Below are 12154 nucleotides of genomic sequence, written 5' to 3'. Positions count from 1 at the left end.
AGTGAGACTGTCTTAGGAAGTACCTAGTTCCTGGCCTCTGGAATGCTCAAGCTGAGGCTGTCAGGAACTGTGTGTGCCTGTGTGGGGGGGTGCGGGTAGAGGTAGAAGGTGGACGTTAAGATTAGACTGCCATTTTACAATTTCTTCGGAGGTTCTGTGATGGAAGGAAAAAGTTCTGGAGTTCCTCATAGAAAAAAACTAACACAAGGAGGGAAATGTAACTTGCAAATTTCCAACCGTCTTCACCGGCGTGGTGTAGAATGGGGGTGTGAGGTTGCTGTTCTCCCTATTCCCTGGGGTCGGGGTCAGAGGAAATGCATATTGAGAATGCCGGAAAAGGGGAGGTTAGACATCGGAAAGAACTTTTCTGCCACCAATGGCCTAGGCTCTAGACAGAGAAGAGCGTCTGTGGTAGTGGTGTCTTCATGCCTAGGAAAACTCAGTGCAGGTCATTCTTCATCTAGGGCCTGGACACTGCCAGGATGGCTTCTGAAAACAATCGCATTGATTTCTGGTCTTTGTTTTACACAGTCACACTGGCAGAATCATGTTCACATGGGACAACTCTCATAGTTTAATATCCGGTCAGCAAAGCAGCCCTGGCCACTCCAGCCTTGAAAAACGGGTGAGGGAGCCCGGAGCGAGAGGGACGGGGCGTGGCGAAGAGGTCTCAAGGGAGGCACTGGCTTGATGTCCTCGTCCTGTCCCGCCCTGCCGAATTAGCCTTTCTTCCCAGAGCTACGGCAGCTAGGGCCGAGAGCTACGGCCTCCAGGGGTTAGGATCCAGGGAATATCAGGAGATGGCGCCAATCTTCAAAGGGTCACGCACGCCAGTTCCTGGGGGCCGACCTGGAACCCACCACCCCAGACCTAGGCAATCTTCGCTAAGTCAGCAAGGCGCGCTCCCGCAGTCGCCCCAGCCCCGCCCCGTCTGCCTCTCACCTCGGTTAACCCCTTCCTACACAGAACTGCTGGCGATTTGCCCTTTGCCACCACTATTTGGCGATCCCAGAATCTCTAGACTCCCGAGGCATTCTCCCTACCTGAATTCATGAGCTGTATGCTCTAAATTCAGTTTTATTCAGGCCTAGTTCCGCACCTTTCCGTAGTCCTGCTTCCGTTTCTACAATTCTAGAGGAGGTAACTCAAACTCTGACCGAGACCACCTCTGGAGCTGTTTCAGGCGCAATCTGGACACCCTTTAATAATTACGGCTCTTCCGTTTTGGGGACCTTGAAACAAGACGGGGTTCAAAGGCCAGCAGCCGAGTCTTCCTCAACATCAGCTTCTAGGCCCTTCGCGTTCCAAAAACTCGTGAGAGTTTTTGATCTGTTAGTTGGTGAGCCAAGAGTTAAAACAAACGCCTGAAGGCGGGGCTTCAATGACGTCACTAGCACCCAGCTCCCGACCTCCTTGACTGGGGCGTAACTAACATCTCACTGCTCCCTCCCTCCCTAGTCTTTCGCCCCTCCCCGCTGTCATCAAGCCAGGAGCACATGATGCAACCCTCTCGGCCTCAGGTGTCTGATTGGTGGCCCCGCCCGGCGCCAGGCACAGGGATTGGGCAGGAGACGTTGTGACGAAACACGGACCCTGCCCTGTAAAGAAGGGAGGAGAAAAAGAAGAGGGAAAGGGGGGGCCCGCAGGGGAAAAGGAGCTGGGAGGCGGGGTCCCGGTGCTGTGCTTGCGCCCCTAGCGCGCCAGTCCCGGGGCTGCAGGGAGCGCAGAGCGCGCGACCCGGGCCCCGGCCACCGGATGCCCTACCGGACACGACCCTCCCCGGAGCTTGGACAACTGCCCACCTCGGACACTGCACCGGACACTGACCCCCACAGGGCTGGACACTACAACGGACACTACTTCCCAGCTCCGGACATTGCGCTCTCCTCGCCCCCACCCCGGCCCTGGACTCTCTTCCCCCTCCCCCTCCGGGGGCCAGATACCAAGCCCCCCGCAGGCTCTATCTAGCGTCCCCTTACATCCCTGTGCAGGACACTGCTCTCTTCCCTATTGCTCTCTGCCTCCCTCTTCCCTTCCTCCCGCCCCTGGTTTCTCCCGCCCGAGTCGGAGCCCCGCCAGTTTCTTCGACCCCCTGCTGCTTGGCCCCGGCTGCAAGCGCTCCGGTCCCAAGTCGGTCGCCCGGATGCCTCTCCCTGGGGGACTGTGGTGGCTTCTCTGCTGCCGTCGAGGCTTCACTCTTCTGCACCGGGACTACGGGGACGGCGAGCTTAGCGGAGACGGGGACGAGGACGAGGACGAGGAGACCTTTGAGCTACGGACCTCGAATCCAGCGGGCGGAGGGAGGGTAAGTCCCTGGGGTGAGGGGGTGGGGGGTGGCTTGGAGATTTGTCTCAATTCCTCTGGCTACAACAGGCCTCCACGCCTGCTCCCGCTCCAGACTCCAGCCAAACTCCGTTCTCTGGGTACACTGGGGACCTGGAAAGAGGTTCCTGTCTGGTGGGCCAGCAGCCCCCAGGAGCTAAAGGGACAGTCGGATTCAGGATGTGCCTGTGGGCCTCGCGCCGCACGCTGGGCGCTGTCCACCTGCTGGGGGCCCTGAGGCAGAGTAGGCGTCACGCGTGGCCCGACCTGGCCCTGCCTCTCCCTTCCCCGCCGGGCCCGCGTCCCATCCCGTCTCCTTCCGCCTCCGCCAGAGCCGAGGAATGTGGTGAGGCCGGCTGGGCGGCTCGGATGCTTGGGTCCCATCCGCTCCCAGTTCGTAAGCTCTGGGGCCAGATGCGGGAGTTTTCGCCGCGGGGACCTGGGCGAGGGGAAGAAGATATCCTAGGATTGGGATTGGGGTCTGTGGCTGGGGACCCCACGAAGAAGGAGCCGCCGTTCTTTGAGGGCCCCTGTCATTATTCTACCACTACGGACAGAACTTTCGGCCCTCCCTGGTGAGGTTCCTGGGAAATCCCTAAGGGATAGTGAGGGACACTCGGCTCCCAAGGGGAAACTGAGGTACGATTGGTGTGGGAGCCCCCTCCCCTATACGCCTGCGTGAAGGTGGCCAGACTCCCGTGTGCTAAGGCCTGGACCAGGCTCCCCATCCCCCGCTCAGGGGTCCCTGGCAGGCCTGGTGGCTCGGTGCCCGGGTGGGGCGGGCTGTGCCGCCAGGGCCAGCGCCAGCACCTGGCGGAGGCGGAGGGTGGATAAATATAGAGGGGGGGAAGGGAAGTGGGGGACTGCGATTAGGGGAGTTGGTCTGAGAAGGTGGTCAGCACCTGCCCCCATGGTGGTGTGGCTCAGAGCCCCGCTCAGATCTTCCAGAAATTGAGTGGCTATATACGCTATTGGAGGAGGGGCAGAAGCCAAGCGCCCAGACTTCCAGTCTGGGCAGGGTCGACTCTGTCAAGCCCGCCATTAGTTTTCCCCCTCGTGCTCCACCCCCTTCCTGGCGCTTGGGGACAGGTGTCCCTGGCCCCCCTCCCCCTCCTGGCTTGAACTGACTCGGCTCAAGGAGAGGATGGCACAGTTCCCCCTGGCCCGGCTCCTGGACCGGTTTGCGGCCTCTCTCAGACCGCAGTCTAGGAGTGAAGTTCTAGAGCGATGTAGGGCGGTGGGGAGATGGCAAGATCCCAGACTACACCTCACCTGTAGTGTGTGTGCCATTCCTCAGCTGGCTTACCGATCCTGACCCCTAGCAGGGAGCTCCCCACTGAGGCTCAGGAGTGTCTGGGGGAAAAGCCCTTTACTGGGTCCGTCTATCACCTTTGCAACCAAGCCAATCCTCCCAAGGCAAGCGAGACAGAGTGAAGGAAACGTAATGGAGAGGAAAGTGTGACTTGAAGCCTGCCAGACTAGGAAGGGACTTCATCCACGTCTCCCATTTTACAGATGGGGAACCTGAGGCCCAGATGTGGAAAGGTTCAGCGAAGTAGTAGCTAAGGTGGCACTAGAACCCAGGTCTCCGGACTCCCTGCCCAGTGCTCTTTTTACCCTCTCCCACCCTGATTACATCTTCAAAGGGTAACAGAGAGCTTTAGCTTCTCTGGTGGACCAGCCAGAGGGGCGAGCCCAGTAGCTGTAGCTGGCTCCGTCCCAGCTCTCACCCCGCTACTTGACTCCTCAATTCCTTGAGCAGCTCTGTCCCGGGTCAGAAATCTTGAACATCTCAAAGGTTGGGCTCTGACCCGGAGGTCCTTCCTGCCTGTCTCCCTAGGGCCCACTGGACGTGACGCTGACTCAGCCGGTGAGGACCGGGCCGGTCCCCGACAGGTGAGCGCCACCTCCATGTCCCACGTTCTCTCGACCCTAGCCCGTCCCGGGACCCCCCCTACTCGCCATCTTCTCCCCCACGGTTGTGCAATAAGGGAGAGGCCCTCTGCCGGACGCTGTGGTTTGGCCAGGGCCCCGTGGAGGGGGGCGGGAGGGGGCGGTCCGGCCAGGGGCGCGGGGAGAAGGCGGAGGGGGTTGTCCAGGCTATTTCTGGTGCGAGGTCAGAACAGTCTGGTGGTTCCCACAGCCAGGGAGAGGGATTCCTAGCGCAGGAATCAGGCATTTCTGGTCTGGGGAGCCCTTAATGAAGCGCCCCCTCGAGGCGGGTTGGGGGCCGGGCAGCCTTGCCCAACACTCTCCCCTGTGACCCAGGCTGCCGAGCTCAGATGAGACGCGGAGCCTCATTCCGGAGAAGGGGCCGCCAGAGGATGACCCGGATGTCGTCGTAAAAGGTGGAGATTCCCTCATACACTGCACTCCAGAGGCGCCCAATCCCAGCTCTCCAGGAGATAAAGTCTTCACCTGCTGATCCTTCCCTCCACCTCCCAGGTTGGCTGTACCGCGAACCCCGCGGAGGAGGGGCGCGGCCTTGGCTGCCCCCGCGCAGGGCCTGGTTTGTGCTCACCCGGGACTCCCTGGACCAGTTCAGCAGCAGTGGGAAGGGGGCGCGGCGCCTCGGGAGCCTGGTGCTCACCAGTCTGTGCTCTGTGACCGGCCCGGAGCGCAAGCCCAAGGAGACCGGTGAGACTTGTGGGGACTCGCCTACTTCCCCGGGCAGCCGCGGCCTTATCAGGCTCTGATTACTCCTGGCTTTTCTTTCCCCCTAGGTCTGTGGTCAGTGACCGTGTCTGGCCGGAAGCATAGCGTCCGTCTCTGCTCTTCGCGACAGGCTGAGGCGGAGCGCTGGGGAGTGGCGCTTCGCGAAGTGATTTCTGCCAAGGCCCCGTTGGAAACCCCCACCCAGCTACTGCTCAGAGATATTCAGGTGTGAGAGAGGGGACTCCGGAGAAAATGAGGAAGAGGGTGGTAAACCCAGAAGCTGTCTGGGTTCCTAGGGAGCCTCCTGCCCCATCACGTGACCCTCTCCCTTTGCCTCTAGGAAAGTTGTGGGGACCCTGAAGCTGTGGCCCTCATTTATCGGCGAAACCCTATTCTGAGACACACGAGTGGGGCCTTATACGCCCCCCTCCTGCCCCTGCCCTACGGAGTGAACGCCCCAGGTGAGAGGTCCTGTGGCCCAAGTCCACTGGAGGGGCATGAGGGGCATCAGAGATAAGAATCTGAATATGTCTTACCAACTGAATCCTCTTGGGACCTATCTGTTGTTATGTGCCTTCAAGTCGGTTCCGACTCATAGCAACCCTGTATAGGGTTTTTGAGGAGCGACTGGTGAGTTTGAACTGCCCACCTTGAGATTCAAACCGACCTTGCAGTCCAGTGCATTACACAGCGCTACACCAGGACTCTTATCCCCTAACACTTCAAAGGGTAAAAGTGAAATGGGGAGCTGGCCAGGTTGAAGCAAAGGGAAGCCAGAAAAAACAAGGGAGTTTAGCTCACCTTTTCTATGGGTCTCATTCTGACACTGATGTTCCTTCAGGAGTTGGTACACTTCCATTTTGGGTCTGTCATCACACTCTTTTTGTCATATTGTTGCCATCCAATGGATTCAACTCATGGCGACCATAGAGGATAGAGTAGAACTGCCCCATAGGGTTTCCAATGCTGTGATCTTTACAGTAGCAGATCCCCAGTGCTTATCTCCCATAAAACTGCTGGTGGGTTCAAACCACTGTGACCTTTTAGTTAGCAGCTGAGTGCTTAACCATTGTACTACTACGCTTCCTTCATAGCATATCATATTGTTGTTGTGTGCCATAGAGTCATCAGTTCCAACTCATAGTGACCCTGCATAGGGTTTCCAAGAGTGGCTGGTGGGTTTGAACTGCCAACCTTCCGGTTACCAGTCCAGTGCTTATCCTACAGCATATTACCTGTACATATTACAAAGGAGCTCTGGTAGCGTAGTGGTTACGAATCGGGCTGCGAACCTTAAGGTCAGCGGTTCGAAACTACCAGCCGCTCTGCGGGAGAAAGATGAGGCTTTCTACTCCCGTAAAGATTTACACCCTCGGAAACCCTGTACAGGGTCGCTATGGGTCGTACCCGACTCGATGGCACTTAACAACAACAACATTACCTTTACAAGTGATAGAAAACCTCCACTCTGGGAGAAGGTTCTGGAAGAACAACTGCCCTTATCCAGCTAAAGTTTTCCCCCTAAGAGGACAGTGACTTGCTAGAGGATTAAGGGACACTGGTGGGAGAACCCTGCTTTTCTGACTTCTAGTCCAGGGTGTTTTCTGGTCCATCCTAATGGCTCTTAGTATCCAGTTATAGAATCAAAGGTTTTGAACTTTGTCCCTAAGTCTATCCTTCTGCATATGGATCCAAAGTCCAAACTTAGAGGGATTCGGAGTGGGGATTCCTGGGAGGCAGGGGTTGCGAGTTTGATTTTGTGGGGACCATTGCTTTCCCTTCACTCTGCCTGTCCTTCGTACCCTCTTCTCCTTGCCATCCCCTGTCCCCTTACACTCCCTCTGACCTTCTCCAGATTCATACCTTCCTCCTAGGGCCCAGCTCTGTGCCCTCCCTCCAAACCATCCCTCCAACCCCACCCTCCCACAGGTCCCGGCTATGCACCCCTGCGGGAAGAGGCGGTTCGGCTGTTCTTGGCGCTACAGGCACTGGAGGGGGCACGGCGCCCCGGGCCCCTGATGCAGGGTGTGCTCCAGACTTGCAGAGACTTGCCTGCACTCCAGGATGAACTCTTCCTACAGCTGGCTAAGCAGACCTCGGGCCCCACCGGCCCTCCTGGCCCCCCTTCCACCCAAGACCCCTCGGCCCTGCGGTACTGGCAGCTCCTCACTTGCATGAGCTGCACTTTTCGACCTGGAGGAGCTGTCCGGGGTCACCTCTTGGGGCACTTGGAGAGGTGAGAGGGGAGGGGCTAGGACAAGGCCAAGGCAAGAGAGCTACAGGCAGGGCTGGAAGAGAGTGACAGTCCTTTCCAAAAGGCTTGGCTCGCCCAAATGGAGAACTAGGCTCAGAGAAGGGAAGGGACTTGCCCAAAGCCAGGGCCGCGGTTACCATGTACAGTGCCATTTGTGGGCGGAGGAATGACAAAAAGGCACAGATGAATTCGTCTGGACAGACGAATTATTAAAAAAAGCTCCTTTTCCGGGGGGCTGATGCAATCCTGGGACAAGGCTTCTAGGTTAGGGCGTGAGATGCTGGTGGATTTCGAATTTCAGCCTAAAAGCGCAGCCTGGAAATGGGAGGGGGCGTGGGAAAGAGTTGGCAGGTAACTTAGGCTCCATACAGAGCAATAAGGAAACAGAAGGAACGGTTGCTGCTTTAGATTGGGAGGGAAAGAAATTAACGTGATGAAAAAACGCTATAATACAATAAGGTAAGAAGGAAGGGGAGAAGAGGAGCCCTCTGAGCACTAATTCCCGGGTCCCCTCTGCCCCAGGACCGAGCAGGCGCTCCCGGATTCGGAGCTGGCCAAATATGCGCGCTTTATCCGGAGAGCGCTGGGCCGGACGCGCGGCCGAGAGCTGGTGCCGTCGCTGGCGGAGATTTCCGCGCTGAGCCGGCTGCAGGAGTTGCTGTGCACGGTTCACTGTCCCGGAGCTGGCGCCTGCCCGGTGGCCATTGACTCCCACACCACAGCTGGGGAGGTGAGGAAGGAGAGAGTCCCCAATCCTCCCTCACAGCTTCCCATGCTTGGCTCTCCCGATGCCTGGGCCCTAGAGTTGCCCTGTGTCTCAGATTCTTCATTTGGGTTAAGGAGTGATAGGCGTGGCCGGATTTAAAGACCTAGAAGACCCGTCCTGTTGAATCAACCCCTCCAGGAGTCCTGGTAAGACCCCTGTATGGTCTAACTATCTCCTCTCCGCTCCCCTCCAGGTGGCGCAAGAGCTAGTAGGGCGACTGGGCTTGGCCCGGAGCCGCAACGCATTCGCGTTGTATGAGCAGCGAGGGACACAGGAGCGAGCCCTGGCTGGGGGGACTCTCGTGGCCGACGTACTCACCAGGTTTGAGAAGTAAATGTCCAGCCCCAGCCCTGCTGTTAATTAGCTCCTTCTGCCTCTCAGATTCCGTCCATCAGTATGCAAACGTTACTGGCCGTGTGCCATGGCCAAGTCGTTGTTGTTGTTGTTGTTATATGCCGTGGAGTCGGTTCCGACTCATAGTGACCCTGTACAGGGTTTCCGAGGCTGGAAATCTTTACGGGAGCAGAAAGCCTCATCTTTCTCTCGCGGAACAGCTTGTAGTTTTGAACTGCTGACCTTGAGGTTCGCAGCCCGATTCCATTCGTAACCACTACGCTACCAAGTCATAGAGGCGGCCTTATATAGTATGTCCTAGGCTGTAAATCTTTACGGGGGCAGAAAGCCTCATCTTCAAGCAAATGTTACTAATCACACGTTTATCAGGCGCTTATTACATGTCCCGCGCAGTGGTGTTTGCTGAGGTCACAGATTTGACGCCAGCCCGCGGGGTTTGCAGTGTAGCTACAAGCTCACCTCCCTTTCCAGTCCACCCAGACTCCACCCAAACATCTGGCGGACCCCAGATTCTCTCTCCCACAGTGATCCGAGCCCTGGGGGATCCTTGCTGTCTCATGGCAGGCACCCTTTTCTCCCCTACAGTTTGGCCGCGGAGGAAGCCGAGCTGGAGGACGCACCAGACTCTGGCTGGAAACTGTGTCTGCGTCTTCACGGACCTCTGCGCCCTGAGGGGCTGTCCCCAGACGGTCACGAACTGCCTTTTCTCTTTGAGCAGGTGAGGCTCTACTTCATCCATACGTATCTCATTTACTTGAACCTATTTCTCAGATTCCAAGTTTTGGCCACAGCGCGGTCACCGCCCCAGCATTGACGTCCAGTGTCTCCCTCGCAGGCTCACGCTCTGCTACTGCGCGGCCGGCCGCCCCCTCCCGACGACACTATGCGCGCCCTGGCGGCGCTGCGCCTGCAGAGCCTGCACCCGGACTTCTCCCCAAGGGCGCCCCTTCAGCGCCTGGACCGCCTGCTGCCGTCCCCAGCCCCGCCGCGGGAAGACCCTGCCCGAACCGCTCCCAGGCCACTCCCCTCCGCCGCCCTGCTGGCCGGGGCACTCTGGAGCCCCGGCCTGGCCAAGAGACGGGCAGAGCGGGCTTGGCGCAGCGGGGCGGGCCGCACAGCAGGAAGCGGGGCCCGTGATGGAGGCGGCAGCGCCGGCACCGCAGCTGCTGTGCTGGGTGGCTGGAAGCGGCTTCGGGGCATGGGCCGAGCTGAGGCCATGGCTACCTACCTGGCTCTGGCTGCGCAGTGTCCGGGGTTCGGCGCTGCTCGGTATGACGTTCTGGAGCTGAGCACGGTGAGGGGGAGAAGGGAGAAGGGGACTCTGGTGGCCCAAGCCCCATACTTTTGCCCCAGAGCCACAGGCCCCCACTGTGGATCACACTTCCTATCCCAGCAGAGAGCTACCCATTTCAAACCCCAGGAGCCACCTTGGACCTTCATCTCTCTGGAATCTTTAAACTCCTGCAGATATGCACTGTGGGGTCATAGAGGGAACCAGGAGCCTCCCTGCTCACAGCTACACCTCCAACAAAACAACAAATACACACTAGTGGCCTTTCCTTCCCCCCTGACTCTGCCCATTTGTCGCAGGAACCTGGTGGAGGCACTCCACAGAAGCTATGCTTGGGCCTGGGAGCCAAGGCCATGTCCCTCTCCCGACCTGGTGAGACAGAGCCCATCCACAGTGTCAGCTATGGCCATGTGGCCGCCTGCCAGCTGATGGGTCCCCATACTCTGGCACTGAGGGTGGGAGAGAGCCAACTCCTTCTGCAGAGTCCCCAGGTGAGTGGGAGAGGGGTGTGGGGAGGAGGAGGAGAAGGGAAGGGATGTCAGGAAACATATTGAACACTTGGCATGGGCCAGATACAGCTCTAGGCACTGGAGATTCAGCAGTGATCAAAAAGGAGCTCAAGGAGATTACATTAAAGTGGATGAGTCAGACAATAAACAAGTAACCAAAGATGATTTAAGATAGAGCGCTACAAGAAAATTAGAAGTAACTGGGAAGGGCCATAGTATTAGGTAGGATGGTCAGGAGGTAACACTTAAATAGCCACTCCACATGGAGGGGAGCAGAAATGCAAAGGTCTTGAGATGGGAATAGACTTGGCATGTTAGAGGAATAGAAGGAAGGCCAGAGTGACTACCACATACTGCGGAAGAGAGGGGTGAGGAGAGGAAGATTGCAAAGGCTAGACAGATCATGGAGGGCCCTGGTAGGAGGCTGAAGCTTCAGAGCCTGGTGGAGAATGAAACAAAGAAGGGAACCTAGTGGCCCCTGTTACACCCTGACCTCTGTCTTGTCTTAGGTGGAAGAGATCATGCAGCTGGTGAATGCCTACTTGGCTAACCCCTCCCCTGAGAGGCCCTGCAGCAGCCCTTATCCTCCATGCCAAGATCTGCCAGACATCTCCCTTCCCAGCCAGCAGTCAGGCCTGGATGAGCCCCAGGGACAGTCTGGCTGTTTGGGGCAGCTGCAGGACTGAGCCTGCCAAGAGGTTGTGACCTCCCTTCTGCCTCCAGCCTGGACCTGGACTGCTGTGAGATTTGAGGAAACCATGGAGCCTTTTGGCCCTGCAGGGACAGGGCATACCCCCACACCCAAGGGCTGCAATGAGTGTGGACACTTTTCTAGTTTGTTTCTTAATTTATTTGTAGAAAAGAAGCAAAAAAAAATCCTTATTTACACAAAAGCTTCCAGTGGGCGTGTTGTCAGTGGGGCAAGGTGGAACCCCAGAGCTCAGAGCTCCAGGCTTTTCCAGGAGCTGAAGAGAGCCTGGACACCACAGGACTCCACCCTCCTTGACCTTCTGGATTTAACCCCTATCCGGCCTGTCTGCTCTGCTGTTGTAGGGTGGTGGGTGGGGCAGGCAAAAGAGCAGCTTTGGAAGCAAGCGGGTAATTAATTACTCACCCTCCCTTCTCCATCGGGTGGTGTAGGGGTGGCTTCCTGGCATCCCTGAGGCTAGAAGGCAGTGAGTCATCATGATAGACACTGCCCAGTTCCTACTCTGATGTTCAGCCTTCTGGGCCCTGATTAAGTCCTACCTTGGGGTGCCTGTTGCTTTGAGCCTGGATTGGAGGGAAGAGGTTTGGGTCAGGTGATACTTCCAAGAACTCAGGAAGGGCTCAGCCCTATTTCTGCTTTCTGTTCCTGCTTATCAGGTTAGGTTGAATTAGGCTGGGTTTCTGGGGGTCTGAAGATAGTAGGCACTGGGAACCTAGCCTTCCTCTGAAGAGCCTGGGGTAACATTTATGCCTGCAGGGCAGGATTTTAGTGCTGAGGAAACAGAAGACTTCAGTAACTCTCTGGAAACTTGAGAGTAGGGCTGACTTTTGTCAAATAGCCTGGCCCATGGCAAGGAAGGATAACAGAAACACGCACACTATGACTTAGATTCACCTGTAAAAAATCGGAGCAGGCAAAATTTACCCTGGGAGGGAACAGAAAGATCTTTTCACCCTCCCCTTTTTTCATTGACTGATCAACACCGGTGGTTGCTGAGATCATTTCAACTCAAAGTAACCCTAAGGACAGAGCAGCACTGCCTCATAGGGTTTCCAAAGCTGTAATCTTCACGAAAGACAGCTGCATCTTTCTCCTGCAGAGCAGCGAGTGAATTTGAACCATTAGGTTGGCAGCCAAGCACTTAACAATTGTGCCACCAGGGTTCCTTTCTTCATGGGCTATTTGGTGAATTTGAACCATTAGGTTAGCAGCCAAGCACTTAACAACTGTGCCACCAGGGTTCCTTTCTTCATGGGCTATAGATGTTAACTGTGTTAACAAGCACTTAACAACT

General features: G+C 57.0%; 1 protein-coding gene across 1 annotated transcript; it reads left to right on the top strand.

The window, feature by feature from the left end:
* The first annotated feature begins 1666 nt into the window (after positions 1-1666).
* Positions 1667-11044, top strand: PLEKHH3 (pleckstrin homology domain containing, family H (with MyTH4 domain) member 3). The gene is made up of 13 exons (XM_006832681.1): positions 1667-2305; positions 4163-4218; positions 4591-4670; positions 4768-4959; positions 5046-5203; positions 5318-5438; positions 6907-7213; positions 7754-7961; positions 8191-8327; positions 8937-9069; positions 9187-9645; positions 9942-10133; positions 10661-11044. The coding sequence occupies exons 1-13, from the start codon at positions 2144-2146 to the stop codon at positions 10835-10837; spliced, it is 2382 nt and encodes a 793-aa protein (XP_006832744.1). The 5' UTR covers positions 1667-2143; the 3' UTR covers positions 10838-11044.
* Positions 11045-12154: the final 1110 nt, after the last annotated feature.

The sequence above is a fragment of the Chrysochloris asiatica genome, unplaced genomic scaffold (assembly GCF_000296735.1).
Source record: "Chrysochloris asiatica unplaced genomic scaffold, ChrAsi1.0 scaffold00007, whole genome shotgun sequence".
Lineage (NCBI taxonomy): Eukaryota > Metazoa > Chordata > Mammalia > Afrosoricida > Chrysochloridae > Chrysochloris > Chrysochloris asiatica.
Note: the sequence above shows the minus strand (reverse complement) of the source record. Positions and strands in the feature narration are given on the sequence as shown.